This window comes from Podarcis melisellensis (genome assembly GCF_964234715.1).
Source record: "Podarcis melisellensis genome assembly, chromosome: 6".
Classification (NCBI taxonomy): domain Eukaryota; kingdom Metazoa; phylum Chordata; class Lepidosauria; order Squamata; family Lacertidae; genus Podarcis; species Podarcis melisellensis.
The window spans coordinates 9,028,915-9,048,552 of NC_138538.1; the positions used below are offsets into that span (position 1 = coordinate 9,028,915).

The following is a 19,638-nucleotide window of genomic DNA, read 5'->3' on the forward strand; positions in this document are numbered from 1 at the left end:
TGTTTGTTTCAACACAAAGAATCAAGACTTTCTTGTGTGTGCTCAAAGCCCACAGAACAAACAGCTGCCCTGCCCATGGGAACAAGGGGCTGTTGTCAACCGCGGGCCAAATTTGACCATTCCTATTTCAAAGGCATGAACAAAAGCGATGATTTAAACGAAGAGGAAAAAGATGCTTGTGATTTGATGAAGCCGTCGGCACCAGTTGTGCAGAACCAGTGCTCACCACCAGGGCATTCTTTGTGTATTTATTTATATGCCACTATGCCGATTGCATGGTCGGTGGTTCGAATCCCCATGGCGGGGTGAACTCCCGTCGTTCGGTCCCAGCTCCTGCCCACCTAGCAGTTCAAAAGCACCTTTAAGTGCAAGTAAATAAATAGGTACCTCTCCGGCGGGAAGGTAAATGGCGTTTCCGTGTGCTGCTCTGGTGCTGGTTCGCCAGAGCAGCTTCGTCACGCTGGCCACGTGACCCGGAAGCGCTGGCCCCCAGCCTCTTAAGTGAGATGGGCGCACAACCCTAGAGTCGGACACAACTGGCCCGTACGGGCAGGGGTACCTTTACCTTTACCTTTTTACATCACAAGTATTTGTCAAAGCTGTTTACAAAGGTTTTTTTAAAAAAAGAACATGCAATAAAAGCGCAAGGACTTTTAATAGCTTGCATTCAGAAACAGAAAGGTTTTCTGCAGGCATTTAAAAATTGGCATCACTCAATTGTAATTCTTATTTTTTTACAATTAGGGATTGTAAACAAACAAACAAACGAACAAAACCACCCTGAAAGTCATTTCCAAAGAGAATAAAACAGAATTATCAGTAAAAACCAGTAAAACATTCAAAGGATTGTCTACACAAAAATCTTTTTAGCAGGCGCCAAAAAGCGTACAGTGAAGGCGGCTCTTTAAAACATTCAAAGGGTTGTCTACACAAAAATCTTTTTTAGCAGGCGCCAAAAAGAGTACAGTGAATGCGCCTGCCTGGTGTTAACAGGCAGGGAATTCCAGAGTGTAAGTTCTGTCACACTAAAAGATATATAGAGCTTAAGCATTTGTGCAGTTGGAAAATAACTCAGACAGTTTGATAGGTGTGTAAAAGGAAACAGTACCTGAAGGTCTCCATTGCCGTCAGGCATAACTCCAGGAATACCCTGCAACAAAGAGTGTGGGTTTTAAATATGTCGCCAATACATGCCAAGGGTAACAAAGAATATATTTGAATTCAGACAGGCTGCAAGCCGCTTTTATTGTCTTCCGTTTGAGTGTCTAATCAGCTCTGAACAATTTGTAATTTTTATTTGGAAGATTCAAGAGCTGGAAATAATCAAAACTGTGTTTTATTTATTTATATCCTGCCTTTCTCCCAGTCGGAACCCAAGATAGCTCTCAGCACAAATGAAAAATAACATTATTATTATTATTATTATTATTATTATTATTATTATTATTTAAAAAACCAGCACTGAAACCCGTAAAAATGATGGAAAGGAAACAATATACAACACCCAATCTCAGAAGACATTCACAACACCCAGTTGATGGCCAAAACTGCCAGTGAAAAAGGGCAGGGGGGCAATCTAGCCTTCCATGGGAGGTATTTCCACAATCTTGGAGCAGCCACCAAGAAGGCCCTGCCTCAGGTCCTCACCAAACGTACCTGTGGAATAGGACCAAGCGATATATGGTTTTCAACATTGTGAAGTATCACTAGCTGAACATCACAACATACCGATATATCACAATGTCTGAAATAAGGACAGAGCTTGTTAGAGGCGATGGCTGGTGTCAGGGAACTGCCATCGCAACTAGCGGAGGAGGCGAGGCTCCACAGTGATGCTGGAGAGGGGCCAAGCAGGGAGAAAGGCAGGTCTCCGGCTGGGGAAGATAATCAGCGCTACACCAGGGATAGAGGGGGCCCGATGGGGGAAGCAGAGAGGAGGCTCCAGGACTCTTTGCAGGAGACCAGCGAGGAGAGCACAGGTCCTCCGCTGCCCACACCCACCCTGCGCAGAAGACTTCCGCGCAGGGAAAGTAGGTGGCGACTTGGCGTCAAAGAGCTTCTTTGCTGGAAGAGGTTCAAGAAACGCCCACTGACGGATTCTGCCAGCGACTGAACAGCCACGGAGTGGAGGGCTGTCCAGAGGGAAACGGCTTAACCAGGCAAACTAGCCCGGAAAGGCGGTAACTTACGCACAAGCAACCCCTAAAGCCATTACAGCTGGCTTTACGGTTTTCCCCACATTGTGATTTTTGCATAGCGCGCGCGCACACACACACACACACACACAATTCATGATATATTGCCAGGTCAAAAATTATGAAACCAATATCACCATATGGACTAAGAGGCAGTGTAGCGTAGTGGTTAAGAGCGGTAGACTCGTAATCTGGTGAACCGGGTTCAATTCCCCGCTCCTCCACATGCAGCTGCTGGGTGACCTTGGGCTAGTCACACTTCTCTGAAGTCTCTCAGCCCCACTCACCTCACAGAGTGTTTGTTGTGGGGGAGGAAGGGAAAGGAGAATGTTAGCCACTTTGAGACTCCTTAGGGTAGTGATAAAGCGGGATATCAAATCCAAACTCTTCTTCAAACCGCTTTTGGACAATACAGGATATTGATACATCACTCAGCCCTACCATAGGGGTGGCAGGACTGAGAGAATGGCCTCCTCAGAAGATCTCAAAGCCTGGGCAGGCTCATAGAGGGAGATACATTCCTTCAGAGAGCTTGGACCCAAGCTATAAGGGCTTTGTAGGTCATAACCATGTCTCCGAATTGTGACCAGACTCGCAGTCAGTGCAGCTGTAGCTAACCAAGTGTTTCTGTTCTCCCTGTAACCAGAGAACTGGCCACTGCAGCTTCGACCCACTGAAATTTCCAAACGTTTTTCGAAGGAAGTCCCAGTTAGAGTAATAGTCATCCAAATGGGGTATAAGTTGTCAGGAGCTTGTCCTACTCTCGAGTAGGGCCCTGGCAGAGACACATGCCTGACTGACATGTTCTCTCCCTCCTGGTCGATTGTTCGGGAGCTTCAAAAGCTTTCTCCTGCCCAAACATCACCGTGCCCGATGCTAATATTTATTTATTTATTCATTCATTCATTCATTCATACATACATACATACATACATACCCCGACCATCTGGCTGGGTCCCCCCAGCCACTCTGAGCGGCTTCCAACAAAACACTAAAATACAATAACCTATTAAACATTAAAAGCTTCCCTAAACAACAGACTGCCAACAGACATCGGCACACTTAGGTATCCGCAGAGTCTTCGCAACTTGCGTGACAGACCTCAGCAACTGAGCATTTTGGCTAATCTACTTTATTTACATATAAACACACATGGAGCACTGCAACATGGCTCCCTCTCTCTCTAGCATCAGACAGCAAAGAGAGAAAAAGAACAAAGGACAATAGTCCCACTTCACAGAACACAGTAACACAAACATCCTGTCTCCGTCACTTCCCACTTTGTGGAGTCAAAACATACACCGTCATGTGAAAGACAAAAATCCCATGACTGCAGCCATGGAGCAGGAATTCTAACACATAAGTAAGGCGGTGTATTATCGTGGCACGTCAGACATCTCCAGGAATGGGCCATTTTACTCACTGCCCTGCTCAGCAGGCTAATGCAATCCAGCCCATAATCAACTCATCTGAAGTCAGTCTAAGCACACCAGATCTTACTACACTGCAAGAAAAAATAATGGCTCCAAAAGACAAGTCACATGCTACGAGGGGTGCTTGACCTTTCAAATAAGTGCCACATTTTCCCGTGTATAACATCGTCTGTCCTCTCGCTGACAGAAGCCGCCAATCGCCCGCCCAATTGCCACAGCAACAGCCAATCAAATCCAGCACTTGCCGCAGACACCAATAACACACCCAATAGCTGCCGACAATCGCCGGCTCACAGCAGGAACCAATCAAACATCTTGTCTCCCCTTTAGCACTATCCATGTATAAGACGACTCCCACTTTTTAGCATAACTTTTAAAGAAAAAAAAACTAGTCTTTTACACAGAAAGGTACGGTACTTTTTCACCTCGCCCGAAGCACTGGGCAATCTGTGTCTCCATTCCATTACTGCGTTAGTATTCATTGAACAGCACTAATGTGCATTGAAGTGCATTACAATTTTCCATCGGCTGTCAGCAGCAAAAGCTATCGCTTTCCTGAACATAATGCTATTGCTAAAGAACGGGCATCCCTTGTGGGTTCCCCTGAAAGGATACAGTGATGGGCAGCTGAGCCAGCAATTTCCCCCAAGTGCAATAGCATGATCTGGGGAAAAAAAATCTAAACTTACTGGTGGTCCTGGGGGTCCCGGTGGTCCAGCAAAACCAGGAAGTCCAGCTGGTCCCTAAACAGAATGAGAAATAGCAAAGGTTTCAGTGCAGGTACAGCCTATTTATATTTGGGGAGAAATGATTTCCAGCTTGCAGATCTGGGAGAAGATTTTGAAGAATTGGAGGTTAGACATAAAGGCATCCAAAATTTATGAAATCCCATCAACATGCAAATTGTGGGTAGCTTCCATGGCACTCAATAAATCTTAAAAAGGTTTCTGATTCTTGAAAATGAGGAGAGGATTTGTCCTGCAAAACCTGGGGGAATGGATTAGCAATGATTTTATGACACAGTGTAAATAATGTGCACTGGGTGGGTTTCAAACAAGCCAGCAGTTACCAAATAAGATCTATTTAAATTAATGCACCTAGGTTAGTCAGGCCCATAGATTGCAATGGGTCTACTCTGAGTAGGGCTAATATTGGAGACAACCCAATACATGGAACACAGGTACAGGCTGCCTGTACGCATGTAGAAGTCTTTGGGCTTTGACTGATTTGCACATCTCAACCATTGGTTACACAGCCAATGTTGAATGCACAAACACTCCTTATATAGTCCATTTTCCTGGTGTAGAATTTATACGACCTGTTCACATCGTAACTGTCCCCCACCCTGCCCAGATTATATGCCTAGTTTATTTTGCAGTTCCCAAATACTGGGAAATAGGAGGAGGGGGTCAATTTTTGTCACCTTCCCCTTTGTGGCAGGACACAGAATGGGTCTCCCAGGGTTCCAAAATGTGCTGAACGCCTCCGCAGGTATAAAAATCACCCCACAAGTCTTCCACAATTTGGAAGGTGATGGAAAAAAGAGATAAAGGGGGCAGAGCTAGCATGTTCACCCGCACTAGGCCCCCCCTGACATTTTTGCAGTCTCCAACTAATGCATCCCAGCAGCGCAAGGATTTCTATTTGCACGACGGGAATTTATTCCTTCTCCTCCCCCCACTGTGTTCACCCCACATGCTTCCAAAATCTGCTCCAGAGGGTTGGGGGGGGGGAGACCCCATAACATATTTAGTGGAGGGGGGTGGAGAGGGGGCAAAATCCAGTGGCACCATCAGAAATCCTTGTGCTGATATGTTTTACTTGGTGATATTTTGCACACATCCCCCTATTTGGATTATCTGAATGAAGATCTTGTTGCATTCTGTGTCTGTTTACTCAAGCACACTGATGCTCCAAAGCCACTCTTGCAGTGGAAATGTTGCCAGGGACTTAATATTTGCTCTCCCGGTCTCTCTGGGCTTTTCTGATGCAGCAGCTTCGCACAGCCAATCCCAACAACAATTTGGGCAGGCAAACAGTTTGATCTCCCTGCTGTGATTGTTATGTGAGTCCAAACGAGGTGGATGCCGTAAAGGTGAAAGCCCAGCCTGGCTGGGAAAGGATCACATGGAAGCCAGAAGAAAAACAGAAGAGAACAGGATACTAGCGGCAGGAAGTCTTGCACAATCAAGCTCACTGAGTGGAAGAGGACCCCAGGAGCAGGGGAGTTAATGGCCAAGACAAAACAAAACATTTTTCAGAGGTCAAGTGCCATGCTCCATCCCTAAAGTAGGGATCGCCAGCTTTTGCAGCAGGGCATATTTGCAAACTGGAGAAACTGTTGTGTGCAAACAGATTATGAAAAACAAGATAAAACATCAAACATTAAAAACTTCCCTAAACAGGGCTGCCTTCAGATGTCTTTGAAAAGTCAGATAGTTGTTTATTTCCTTGACATCTGATGGGAGGGCGTTCTACAGGGCGGGTGCCACCACCGAGAAGGCCCTCTGCCTGGTTCCCTGCAACCTCACTTTCCGCAGGGAGGGAACTACCAGAAGGCCCTCGGAGCTGGATCTCAGTGTCTGGGTTGGACGATAGAGGTGGAGACGCTCCTTCAGGTATACTGGACTGAGGCTGTTTAGGGCTTTAAAGGTCAGCAGCAACACTTTGAATTGTGCTTGGAAACCTACTGGGAGCCAATGTAGGTCTTTCAGTGTTATATGGTCTCAGTGACCACTCCCTGTCACCAGTCTAGCTGCTGCATTCTGGATTAATTGTAGTTTCCGGGTCACCTTCAAAGGTAGCTTCTTTCAAGCTTCTTTTCTGGGTGGGATGGTGGGGAACCTGGCAAGTACTGAGGAAGGTCTCTGTGGGCATGTGTGTGCCCATGGGCACCTCCCTGGAGAACTCTGCTTTAGGGCATTCTGAGCGCCGCTGAGTTATTGATAAATAAGGTGGTTAGCTGTAAAGAAGGGGAATTATGTTATAGGAGGGCAGCTTATTCCTTGGGTACCCAAAGGCATCCCAGCTCCCCACTGGGCCGTCGTCATGCAAAGGAAGCTTCAAGCAAGGTTGATGCTGCAACCCTGAATTCTTCTCACCAAAAACCAAAATTGCACAAACCACCTCCATGAATTGTTTTTTTGTGTGTAGCTGTTTCCTTCCAAGCAGTGCTGGGTTTAGGGCGGTTCCACAGTACAGGCCGCCGAGCCGAGGGGGCACAAAATAACAATAACAATCAACCTACATTTATATGACTACATACGGAGAAAATTGATAAAAAAACCACTGTGCCAAAAAGAGTTGTTGTGAAAATAAGAAATATTTCCCGGAGGAAGGGGACAAAGGTTGTGCTCACTCAGGGTGCCAAATGACCAAAGTCTGTCTCTGCTCCAAGAACTGCTCCCTTCTCAGCCACAACAGCCAAATTTTGAACTGATTCAGCACTTGGCTCTGAGAGGGTGCCATTATGCTGGCAGGAAATATCGGCACCTGGTCATTTGGACATACAGTGGCAACACCTGAAAAACGCAGTGCTGAAAGGCAAGAGATTTGTCCCTTTGGGGCGCATCCTGGCATGGGAAACTTCAGAAGGAAGGGGAACTCACGGGTGGTCCTGGGTATCCATTTCCACCTGGGAGCCCACTGGGGCCTGGAGGTCCCTGCAAAAGAAAGCGTGTTATATGAGCCAGAATCGTAAGACAGGAGCTCTGAATGTCCAAGGTATTTGAATCATCTTGCTAAGGAGCTGTTCTTACTTCGCAATCCAATCCATCATTTATTGCGTTTGACTAAACGCCATTACAAAGTCAATTACAGATCCAGCAAGTCAATTAAAACCTGTTAAATATATATATATCCAGAGATATACATTCAATTTACAATAAGTCAAATTAATGAATCGCCTGCACTGTATACAGCGTTGTCTTTTATATAGCTAGCATGAATACTTTTAGCTGCTTTAGTAAACAGGGCTGTTTTGTATGGCACAACCGGATCACAATCAGATAACAGCCAACATATTTTCACTTCAGGGTTCTGTCCCTGTAGTGTTGCCAGCATCTGTTCCAAAGAAATCTCTTTCTGGGGTTTGGATAGGGGTGACAGGGATTATATAATGGGGGAGATTGTCTACCTCACCTACCCCACAAATAGGGACACGGGTGGCGCTGTGGGTTAAGCCACAGAGCCTAGGACTTGCCGATCAGAAGGTCGGAGGTTCGAATCCCCGTGATGGGGTGAGCTCCCGTTGCTTGGTCCCTGCTCCTGCCAACCTAGCAGTTCAAAAGCACGTCAAAGTGCAAGTAGATAAATAGGTACCGTTCCGGTGGGAAGGTAAATGGCATTTCCATGCACTGCTCTGGTTCGCCAGAAGCGGCATAGTAATGCTGGCCACATGACCTGGAAGCTGTACGCCGGCTACCTCAGCCAGTAAAGCGAGATGAGCGCCGCAACCCCAGAGTTGGCCACGACTGGACCTAAGGGTCAGGGGTCCCTTTACCTTTACCTTTACCTTTACCCCACAAATACAAAGTCTTAAATGCCTTGGAACATTTCTAGATCTTCCATCTAAAACTGATGTAGGCATTGTTTGAAAACGGAGAGCTGTGAAGGCAGTTTTCAGGGATGCAAAGGTAAGTATTGAGCTCTGGTGTGGTTAGATTTCAGCAAATAGTACCAAGCTGGTCTTGCTTACCGGAGGCCCTGGAAGTCCTTTGCCCTGAAAGTGAGATCAAAATTACATTTTAAAAATAGAAGATTCATAAAAAATAGACCTTGTTTGAAAACCCACTCTCTCCTCTCTTTTCCCTTCCCTTTATTCAAACATAAAATGTGCAATTTTAAAACATTAGCAAACTATTTCGCCCTCTTCCTGCTAAGGGAACGGATGTTCTTACACGGACGTAAGAGGCTGTGAGGAAATGTGAAAACTGATGCAGTGAACTAAGTTGCACATGGTGGTTTTGTTAAGCATAATTGTTTAATGCACATTGAAATGGAAAATAACTCTACAATGTGCCTGCATGTATACTGTGAAGCATGGCATGGAAATTTCCACTGAAGCTGCAGAGAGCCTAACAGGATAATCATTAAGTGGGGCTGTATCTCTGCTGGCTCAGTCACAAGGGGTTTAGCTGAGAATACCATAGGTCTATGCATATGCTTTGTTTTCCAGCTGCTGAAGAGAACGGACGTGCTAATCTCTCCAGTAAAACAGCCACAGGCTAAATGGAGGCTGTTTGAAGAGAGATACTGTATAGCTTTGATTTTTTAGCTCAGGATGCAAGATGCTAGTAATCTAAAAAGTTTATACCTGTGCTGGGATCAGTATAAAGAAATAGGCAACTATCTGAATGTAACTTTTATTGTTTCAAGTTGTTTGGAGTTAAAGTTCTGCAAGTAAAGTTTTTGAACCATATTTTTGGACTGGAGAATTTTTATTTCAAAGAAGAGTCCATTTGTATTCATCCAACAGCTTCCATAGGCGCAATATTAATAACCTCAATAGGTTTCTCATCCAACAGGTGATGCTACTGTGACTGCCCATAACTGCCTATCAGGAAGACCAAAGCGACTTATCCTTTGAGCCCAGTAAGACAAACACCCACCATCTATTAAATGATCATCCGAGGACTTTCCTGGCCTTGCTACATTTGAACATATGTCTAACAATTGTCAATATTGTTCAGCTGTCTGTCAGGACATTTGGGTGCTATATATCAACTTGTAGGTTTAAACTGAGATGGATATATTGATGGTTTTTGTATTATTATTATTGGGAGCCAGGGTTTATTTTTTGCCTTTTCGATTCTTTCTTTCGTTAAATTTGCTATAAAAATAAAGAAATGTCAGCAATTGCGCATGTTAGCTGTTTAATGGAGAGGACCAACTCTGATCAATGCAGGACGCACAGTTCCTTCTTCAGCTACAAAAACCAAAACAAAAACACATGTGGTTTCCTCCCCTGAAATGATCCAGGTGACAGAACATCAGTTCACATCATGATGTAACATTAACAACAGAGACAAAAGGCAATACTGTCAACTATTGGCGCAATAACCTCACAGCTTTCCGCAGCGGTGGCACAAGATTTATTAACAAAATGGTATTTTGCACCTTTATAACTTTTATGAGCTGGTCCAAATCCTTGCTGATTCCAATGGAAATAATATTCCTAATGACTTCACCACCCCAGTAACTAACTGTGGCTAAATGTACCCATCTGTTGGCACCGGCTAATTTTCAGGCCCAGCAGACGTAGAGTTGGAAATTGAACACTGGACCAGATCTAGCATCTCCTCTCTTGGCTACTGTTGGACACACAAAGCTTCCTTGTGCCATCGGGTACTATCGGGTACTATCTGCTATGACTTCCAATTTTCCAGCTCCTTTAAACAGGAGGTGCTGGGACCACCTGGATCAGGGGTCGGCAAGGTTTATCTTGCCTGGGCCGGTTCACTCCAGCGGAGATCGCTCCATGGGCGGGATTTCGCATGCCTCCGCGATTTCCGGTGTCTACATCTGCACAGACGCAATTTCCGCCGTCTGCGTCTGCGCAGACGTGATTTCCAGTGCCACGAAAGCGAGTCCCTGTGCCGCGCTGATTTAGCACAGCTCACAGGGACTTGCCAAGTGGGTGGCTCGGTTCGGGGGCTGGTTAAGCAACCCCCGCTTGTGGCCCATGGGCCTTAGGTTGCTGACCCCTGACCTGGATGCAAAAAGTGTGTTCTGCCCCTTAGCTATGCCCTTGCCTTATTCCTGCGACTTCAGAAACAGCAGCACGAAGGATCCCCATTGACATTGCACTACGCAGCAATGTGCGTGATGCACAACCTATGCCATACTTATATGTGAGAGATATAAAATTGTAGGTTCACTTACGGCTGGTCCAGCTGGCCCTGGAGGTCCTATGGCGCCCTGCCAGATAGAAACATTAAAATTAGCGCTGCACTGAATTTGGATTCCACTGTGAAAGTTGCCATTTAGGGACAGGTGTCAAAATGATCACAGAAACCCTGCATTCTGCTCTTTCATGAACACCTCTTTTCAGTCATGGTTCTTCTAATTTCATTTTTGTTTGTTTTTGCATTTACATGCCACCTTTATCTTCCAAGGAGCTCTCCTCCTTCCCATCTCATCTGCAAAACAACCCTGAAAGGCCAGTTAGGTTGAGAGGCGATGACTGGCCCAAGCTCACCCAGTGAGTTTCAGGGCTGAGTGGGAATCCTAACCCTGGTCTCTCCCAGGTCAAAGTTCAACACTCTAACCATTACACAACACTGCTGCTGCTGCTTTGGGATGTGGGGAAGTGGGAATTCATGCTCATTGTCCAACCATCTGAGAAGGTGCTCCCAGCCTTGTCAAATGGTGCTGAGCACTGGTGGTCACAAAACCAGTTCTACCTTGTGCATAATAACACACAAGTGGTTGGTGCAGAAAGAGACTCATGTCGCCTTGCACAACTGAATGCACAGCCCATTTCAGTGTGAATGGGTGACCCTCTGGATGCCAGCATTGCCCATTTGCACTAGATCACTTTGAACTAGTTGTGCAACAACAAACAAACCCCAACCTCTTCATGTTGATGCTGCTAGATGTATAGAGATGCAGGTATAGGTCAATTGCAGGAAATAATAAATTGCATATATATTTGCCCTCCCCTCCCCTTCAACTCAGTAAAAAGAAGTGATCAGGCTTGATAAAAAACATAAAACAGAAAAATCAGTTCCACCCATTGGCCTACTGAAAAAACCTTTCTGACCAACGTCACAAATTCACACCAGGCAGAGTGGTAACTTTCCTCGTTTGCTTTATACCAAGGAAGAGGGTTCTCTCTGTTTTTTGAATTTTTTAAAATTAGTTTTCCAACATAACCCCAATAAAGTGGTACCTCGGTTTCTGAACATAATCCGTTCCGGAAGACCGTTCCGAGTTCCAAAACGTTCAAAAATGGAAAACTCAATACGGAAAACTCAACATGGAAGCCGCGTGGCATGTTCGACTTCCGAGGTACTTTCGAAAACCGAAGCATTTACTTCTGGGTTTACGGTGTCCGTAAACTGAAATGATTGTCAACGGAAACATTTGAAAACCAAGGTACCACTGGTACCTTGCCAAATTATAATAGTAATGATTAATTCCCAAATTATCAAAATTATCAAAATGTCAATCAACTTCCAATTAATTCATTTTAGGTAAAGTGGCTCCCCGCATGGTGGACTGGGTGCAATTTCCGATCTTATATCACTGCGTTCCATAATCTTAATTAATATCAGTTACATTTCAGTTATATTAATAATCCCTTAGTCAACAGCTGCATAATTAATGGTTTCCATCCATGATGTTACAATATATAAATGTATAAAGCTTCAAGTGAGGAACTCAAACTGTTATCTTTATTCTGCCCTGCATGTGAAAACTGTTATGTTCATGGAAGTCATGTGACTTTTGTGGCAGCACAACCCGGAAGACGCATATCCAAGTTTTGCGCTGGGGCATGTCAGAGGGTATGGTAGCACCATTCACGTTGCAAGAAAGAAGATTCCGACTAAACATGAGGAAGAACTTTCTGACAGAAAGAGTTGTTCTGGTTGTGGACTCTCCTTCCTTGAGAGCCAGTGTGATGTAGTGGTTAAGAGCAGTAGACTCGTAATCTGGTGAACCGGGTTCGCTTCCCCGCTCCTCCACATGCAGCTGCTGGGTGACCTTGGGCCAGTCACACTTCTCTGAAGTCTCTCAGCCTCACTCACCTCACAGAGTGTTTGTTGTGGGAGAGGAAGGGAAAGGAGGATGTTAGCCACTTTGAGACTCCTTCAGGCAGTGATAAAGCAGGATATCAAATCCAAACTCTTCTTCTTCTCTTCTTCCTTGGAGGTTTTTAAGCAGAGGTGGGAGGGTCATCTGTCGTGGATGCTTTAGCTGAGATTCCTGCATTGCAGGGAGTCAGACAATGACTCTTGGGTCATTGGGTCTTGGCAGATGAAAACTAACAGGCACAGGAGGAGTTCAGCACCCCTCCTGCCCGTCATTTGCAAAGCGCCTCCCCCTTTCCCACCATTGCTATAATATTGGCAAGCATGTCTCTGAACCCCGTTTGAGGATGTAAGTGCCTTTAAGCAGGGACTTGTCACAGCAACATAAGGAGAGAAAGCTGGATCAGGTGAATGGCCCATCTAGTCCACCATCCTGTTCTCACAGTGGAAAATCGGATGCTTGTGGGAGGCCCGCAATCAGGATTCGAACACAAAGAACATTCCCCTTTCCTGCGGCTTCCAGTAACTGGTTTGTTGTTGTTTAGTCGTTTAGTCATGTCTGACTCTTCGTGACCCCCTGGACCAGAGCACACCAGGCACTCCTGTCTTCCACTGCCTCCCGCAGTTTGGTCAAACTCATGCTGGTCGCTTTGAGAACACTGTCCAACCATCTCGTCCTCTGTTGTCCCCTTCTCCTTGTGCCCTCCATCTTTCCCAACATCAGGTTCTTTTCCAGGGAGTCTTCTCTTCTCATGAGATGGCCAAAGTGTTGGAGCCTCAGCTTCAGGATCTGTCCTTCCAGCGAGCACTCAGGGCTGATTTCCTTCAGAATAGATAGGTTTGATCTTCTTGCAGTCCATGGGACTCTCAAGAGTCTCCTCCAGCACCAGAATTCAAAATCATCCATTCTTTGGCGATCAGCCTTCTTTATGGTCCAGCTCTCACTTCCATACTTCACTACTGGGAAAACCTTAGCTTTAACTATACGGACCTATATTCCAGTACTATACTATATTCCAGTAACTGGTACTGAGAAGCATTGCTGGCTATAACCGTGGAGGCAGAACAGAGATAATCCTGTCGAAAGCTTTCTCCTCCATGAATTTGCCTTAAAAAAGGGACTTGGTTTACGAAAACATCTGAAAAGCTGTTGCTTGATTTGGAGTTCAAAAGGAAGGGCACCCTGGCATTCTGCATACCACACCAAAGCAGATTAGTAGGGTTTTCCCCCCTTGTTAAATTTAAAGACAACCCTCTAATCAGATGGACAGCTTCTGAGAGCTCAAAGCCATAATTAATTCCATTTCCACCCCCTTAACACCAGGCTGTAATCCCATCAAGATCAACTTTGTTTACAAATGCCAGCTTAGTTATATATTTTTAAAAGCTTGGTTATTCACATTTTTTTGTTCCTGGACTACTTCCTGACAGATCCTAAACTAGTCTTTTACAGCGCTGGCTGCTGGAAGGAAAGAGTGGATTGTTGTCCTTCTTAATGACTGAAGAAATGATGAGTTTTCAGAGAAAGCTTTCTAATTCTTACATCAAATCTGCTGCAGAACTCACACAAATCCTGAGCTAAAATCCCTTAAAATACAGAAAGTGATTCACACACTGGTTAGCTGTATGTGCAGTGAGTAACAGCAAAGTTGGGGGACCTGTGGACCTCTCCAGATATTGTTTAGCCTGGATAAACAAGGAGACTGAGAGGAGAGATGATAGCCATCTTCAAATATCTAAAGGACTGTCACATGGAGGATGGAGCAACCTTGTCTTCTCCTGCTTTGGAGGATAGGACTCCAACCAATGGCTTCAAGTTGCAAGAAAGGAGATTCCAACTAAACATCAGGAAGAACTTTCTGAGAGTAAGAGCTGTTCAACCATGGAATTGTCTCCCTTGGGAGATGGTGGACTCTCCTTCCTTAGAAGTTTTTAAGCAAAGTTTGGATGGCCATCTGTCATGGTTGCTTTAACTGAGATTCCTGCATTGCAGGGGGTTGGACTAGATCAGAGTTTCTCAAATTTGGATCTCCAGCTGGTTTTGGACTACAGTTCCCATCATCCCTCACCACTGGTCTTGCTGCCTAGGGATGATGGGAGTTGTAGTCCAACAACAGCTGGAGACTTGAGGTTGGGAAACACTGGACTAGACGAATCTCAGGGTCCCTTCCAACTCTACGATTCTAGTCTCCCATCAACCCCAGCCAGCACAACCAATGGTCAGGGATGTTGGGACTTGCAGAAGAACAACATCTAGAGGGCTGCACATTCCTCACCCCCCATTCTAGATCAACTATCACAGGGGCAGTGGGACCATTTTTAGCTTGAGGGCCACATTCACTTCTGGGCAAACCATCTGAGGGCCACTTGGCAGAGGTGGGCGGGGCCAGAGGCAGAATTGGGTGGAACAGTTAATTGCCAATTTCACCTTTTCTGAAGGAGAACCCAGCAACACCTAGAAGACCTCAGGTTTTCCATCCCTCGCATGCAGATTAATATTGCCATTCCACTTTCGTTAATGAGCTTTCTTTTGCCCCAATGGTCTTTCAAGTTTTTAAAATTTCTGGTACTTACTCTGTCCCCTGGTGGCCCTACTGGTCCAGGTGGGCCATCGGATCCCGTTAAACCCTGACAAAGAAGCAGCAGAGAAAATATTAATGTTTTCATTTATGAGATTTCTTACCCATCCTTCACCATGAGGTCCAGAGGTGGGATACAACGACTGACAAAATTCAATATTAAAACAAGTCTTTAAAAATTATAGCCCAGAGAACAGAGTGGGGTCCTTTTTTAAAAAAGAAAAGAGAATGACTATATTGAAGAACACACAGAGAGAGATTTCCCCCCATAATTTGAGCGCTGGGATGTGAGCAAAGCATGCTGGGAATCGCTCACACTAATGAGGAGGGCGCAGGAAGGAATATTCAATACTTACATCTACGCCCGGAAGGCCAGGCAAGCCGGCATTCCCTGCTTTCCCAGGCTTCCCTGGTGCTCCTTTTGGCCCCTAAAACCAGATTAAGAGGCAGGCACTGTTAATATAACAACCACAGAGATATAACAGGATAGCATGGCTTCAGCATTGACACTTTCTCAAAGCATGGACTCTGCAGCATATATAAGCGCGGAATTTCTTTCAAGTCTCGGAATTGGAATCCATGCTTGACTCCCACCAGCAGGAAGGTCCCCCTCAGTGGAATTCTACCCCTGCGGCCTGCCTAATGAGTTGCAAAGTATTTCTCAAGCCTCTGAGCACTTCTCTGCTGTGGGATGTGGAAAAACAGCTTTGCGCTCCCCAGGCATTTCTCTGCAGCCCCACAAGCTACAGCAGTGGTTCTCAAAGGGTGTGGTGTGCCACATGGCCGGAGAAGGTGGCAAGCGTGGCAGGAAGACCCAAGGGCAATCAATATGCCAAGGGCGCTTTCTGGCCAAAGGAATGTGCACTGCAGATAGCTAAGTATTCATTGCCAAAGATAACACAGTCGCTTCTACAGCTCTGGGTAGATAATTTATTACAGTCGGAGACCAGCTTATAAAACACACTTGGGGGTACAATCCGAGAAGGAAAACAAACATTTAAAACAATGTACAACAATAAATTTATAAATGCGATAAGCATATACTTAAAACTTTAAGATAAGCTACCGCAGAGAGATGACCCAGAGTCACCCATGGAACCGAATTTGGGGATTTTCTTAACGAACTAGTTTGAGTCAGGGGATGGTCTGCCCCTACAGATCTGTACACAGAATCTCGTGACCATCTGGGTCGTCGTACGATCTTTGCCTAACCAGAAAAGGTCGAATTTTTGCTTTTCCGGGAGGTCAGCGAGCCTCACTTACAGGGGATCAATGGCCTCACTACGTGCCTCTTCATAAAAGGGACATCTAAAGAACAAGTGCTCTGGGCTTCCTATATCCCCCAATGAACAGGCGCAAAGTCTCTGAGCATATGGGACTTTTTAAAAGGAACGGCTCTGGGTATCAATGCACACCAATCCAGTGGCTAGGCAGCTGTGCCCAGGTCCACGCTTTGTGGAGCAGTGGTAGCAACAGAGGACCACTTGCTGCAGCCGGAGACTGCGCCTTCATGGAAACTTGCTTTGCTCATCCCTTTTCAGTCCCCCCCCCTGGTTCTGGGAGACAGTGGTGCAGGAGAAGGTGGGGACCCTCCAGCTACGAAGCTCCCCCTGCCTCCAAGTCTTGCCTCCTGGGTGGTACAGGGCCCCCACAAACCACTGCCCTCCTCTTGCGAGTCAGGCTCCAGGCTCCCTTCTACTGCTGCAACCTTGACAATGCCCTGCCAGTCCCAGACACAATATTATACTTTGGGAATGATCCATGTTCTAATGCAGCTGCATTGTTCTATGCTTACTGTAAGTCCCATGATCATATTCTTATAAAAAGTTATGTGATATAAATCAAACACTGCTAGGATGTCAGGCTTAAGGGAATCTGTTTCCACCCTCCATGGCAGTAGATAAGCAGAACAAAGGAAAAGGAGTCTTCCTACCAGTTAGAAACTTTAATAATCACAGTGAGAGAACAAAGAACACATTTCCTAGAAATGGTGGTGCTCCCAATTAAGGATTACACCCTGAAATATACTCGGAGTCCTGTAGTGATTTCATGCTCTTTATTGCAGCTTGTAAAACAGTGATTGAATTGCCCCCCAAACCTCAGGCTTTTATATACATTATTTACACAATGAGTCACATCTGATTGGCTGATTCTGCTTCCCTCCTGGAGTCTGATTGGTCTTTTCCTGCAGGCCAATCAGTTGTTACATTCTATGATCCTCCCAGCCTAACAGGCTGATTAACTTCCTCCTGGAGCCTGATTGGTCTTTTCCTGCAAGTCAATCAGTTGTTGCATTCTAGGATCCTACTTGCCTATTGTTCTAGGATCCAAGCTTAGTACATAACACCCCCCTTCTGTCCCTATTAATCTACGTCACTCCTATATCTAGTAATCTGAGTTTATACCCTCTGTGCTTTCTGTTCTGCCACTTTCTCAGCTCTTCTTGACCTTGGGGAGAGTGGAGGAATGCTGTCCAGAGACCTCTTTCCCCCGCAGTTTCTTCTCCTAGCTGTTCCCCAGCCAGTATTTCCTAGCTACTGCCTCCTGAACTGTGCCCCTCTGCAAACCACTGTTCCAAATCTATACTGTCCTCCTGCTTCTGGGAAGATTCATGATCAAGGGAGAGGGAGGCTCCCACGATTACTCCTCACTGCAGCCCCCCTCAGCACGGTCCCTGATGTAGGAGTTGTTTCTTTTCGTTTCCCAACGAATTTCTTACCAGTAAAAAAAAAATCGGTGTTGCATGAGCAAATTTTTATTCTGAAAGTGTGGCCCAGGGAAAAAAGCTTGATAACCAGTGAGCTAGAGGCTCTCAAGTTTTTCATCTCTACCTGTCCTCCTTTCAGAAATAAAAGTTACCAGAAACTGCTTTTATTTCCTAGACAAGTGTGTTCCTTGGTTTTTTGCTGTCTCTACTCCTCCTGTACCCTTTGCCCCTGATTCTGGTCCCTTTCTTGTACCACAGATGCTTCTGATCATTCCATGGGTCCATCTAGCTCTGAATTGTCTACACTGACGGCAACGACACTCCAGGGTTTCAGGGTCTCTCTGAACCCTACCTGGAGATGCTGGGGATTTGAACCTGGAACCTTCTCAATCAACCTCATTTAACTTTTTTATTATCCATTATTACTATTATTATTAAAAACCTGCATACCAGCCTTTGTCAAAAGACCACAGGGCAGTTTACAACACAGAACACAAAGCACAATACGTAATGCGATATCTATGCAATATACACATCTGAACAGTTACACAAATAAAATTACAATAAGGAAAAATGCACAACAGAAGACAGCTTCTCATAAAATGCAGATTCTCACCGCAGCAAAATAATAAATAAAGGGAGAAAATGGGCAGTGGGGTATCTAAAAATACAGTAACAGAGCACACATGCAGAATCTTCCCTCTATCCAAAGTAGTTCTTAATCCCAGCCACCCACATAGAACATCTGCATGCAAAATCTCTGGTCTACCACTGAGCGATGGTGATTGTTGGACTCCCCCAAGGACAACATTAAGGAATGTTAAATGAGCAAATACTTACTGGTGGACCAGGCAAACCAGGAGGACCAGGCTCTCCCTAAATATTTTAAAAGAAAGCAGAATTAAGAGTTAGGTTCCTATCTCCACCGTCAGCTGCCATATTTACACCCAATCTTTCCCCAGCCCCACTAAAAGCACACGAAGATTTCCTGTAAGTCCGGATGCTTGAGTACTTGCTAGAACTTCACTGTCCACTAAGATTTAGGAACTCCTAAAGCATCATTTTGGGACGCGGGTGGTGTTGTGGGTTAAACCACAGAGCCTAGGACTTGCCACTCAGAAGGTCAGCGGTTCGAATCACCGCGACGGGGTGAGCTCCCGTTGCTCGGTCCCTGCTCCTGCCAACCTAGCAGTTTGAAAGCATGTCTAAGTGCAAGTAGATAAATAGGTACCGCTCCGGCGGGAAGGTAAACGATGTTTCCATGCGCTGCTCTGGTTCACCAGAAGCGGCTTAGTCATGCTGGCCACATGACCCGGAAGCTGTACACCGGCTCCCTCTGCCAATAAAGTGAGATGAGCGCCGCAACCCCAGAGTCGGTCACAACTGGACCTGGACCAAGCTAAGCTGGGTCTGGTCAGAGCACAATTCAAAGTGTTGGTGCTGACCTTTAAAGCCCTAAATGGCCTCAGTCCTGTATACCTGAAGGAGCGACTCCACCCCCATCGTTCAGCCTGGACACTGAGGTCCAGCTCCAAGGGCCTTCTGGCAGTTCCCTCACCGCGAGAAGTGAGGTTACAGGAAACCAGGCATAGGGCCTTCTCGGTAGTGGCACCCGCCCTGTGGAACGCCCTCCCATCAGATGTCAAGGAAATAAACAACTATCTGACTTTTAGAAGACATCTGAAGGCAGCCCTGTTTAGGGAAGTTTTTAATGTTTGATGTTTTATCATGCTTTTAATATTCTGTTGGGAGCCGCCCAGTGTGGCTGGGGAAACCCAGCCAGATGGGCAGGGTATATATAATAAATTAATTATAATAATAATCATCATCATCTGGATGGGACACCTCCTGGGAACCCTATCATTCCCCTTGCATTCCACGAGAGAGCAGAATATAAACGTAAGAAAAATGAACCTGCCTGCCCACTGTGGGAGAAAGGACAAGGCAGGCCAGGTGTGGGGAACATCTGGC

The 19,638-nt window shown here is 45.7% G+C and overlaps 1 protein-coding gene across 3 annotated transcripts in view; it reads right to left on the minus strand.

Moving 5' to 3' along the window:
- The window catches only part of COL9A3 (collagen type IX alpha 3 chain), a 70,678-nt gene that overhangs the window by 41,492 nt on the left and 9,548 nt on the right, over positions 1-19,638 (minus strand). For all 3 annotated transcript variants that reach the window (XM_081916878.1, XM_081916877.1, XM_081916876.1), the window contains 8 exons: positions 18,508-18,543; positions 15,317-15,388; positions 14,956-15,009; positions 10,511-10,546; positions 8,325-8,348; positions 7,237-7,290; positions 4,318-4,371; positions 1,109-1,150 (listed from right to left, as the gene is read on the minus strand). In XM_081916878.1, coding sequence (XP_081773004.1) covers positions 1,109-1,150; positions 4,318-4,371; positions 7,237-7,290; positions 8,325-8,348; positions 10,511-10,546; positions 14,956-15,009; positions 15,317-15,388; positions 18,508-18,543 — 372 coding nt within the window. The remainder of the gene's footprint in view (positions 1-1,108; positions 1,151-4,317; positions 4,372-7,236; positions 7,291-8,324; positions 8,349-10,510; positions 10,547-14,955; positions 15,010-15,316; positions 15,389-18,507; positions 18,544-19,638) is intronic.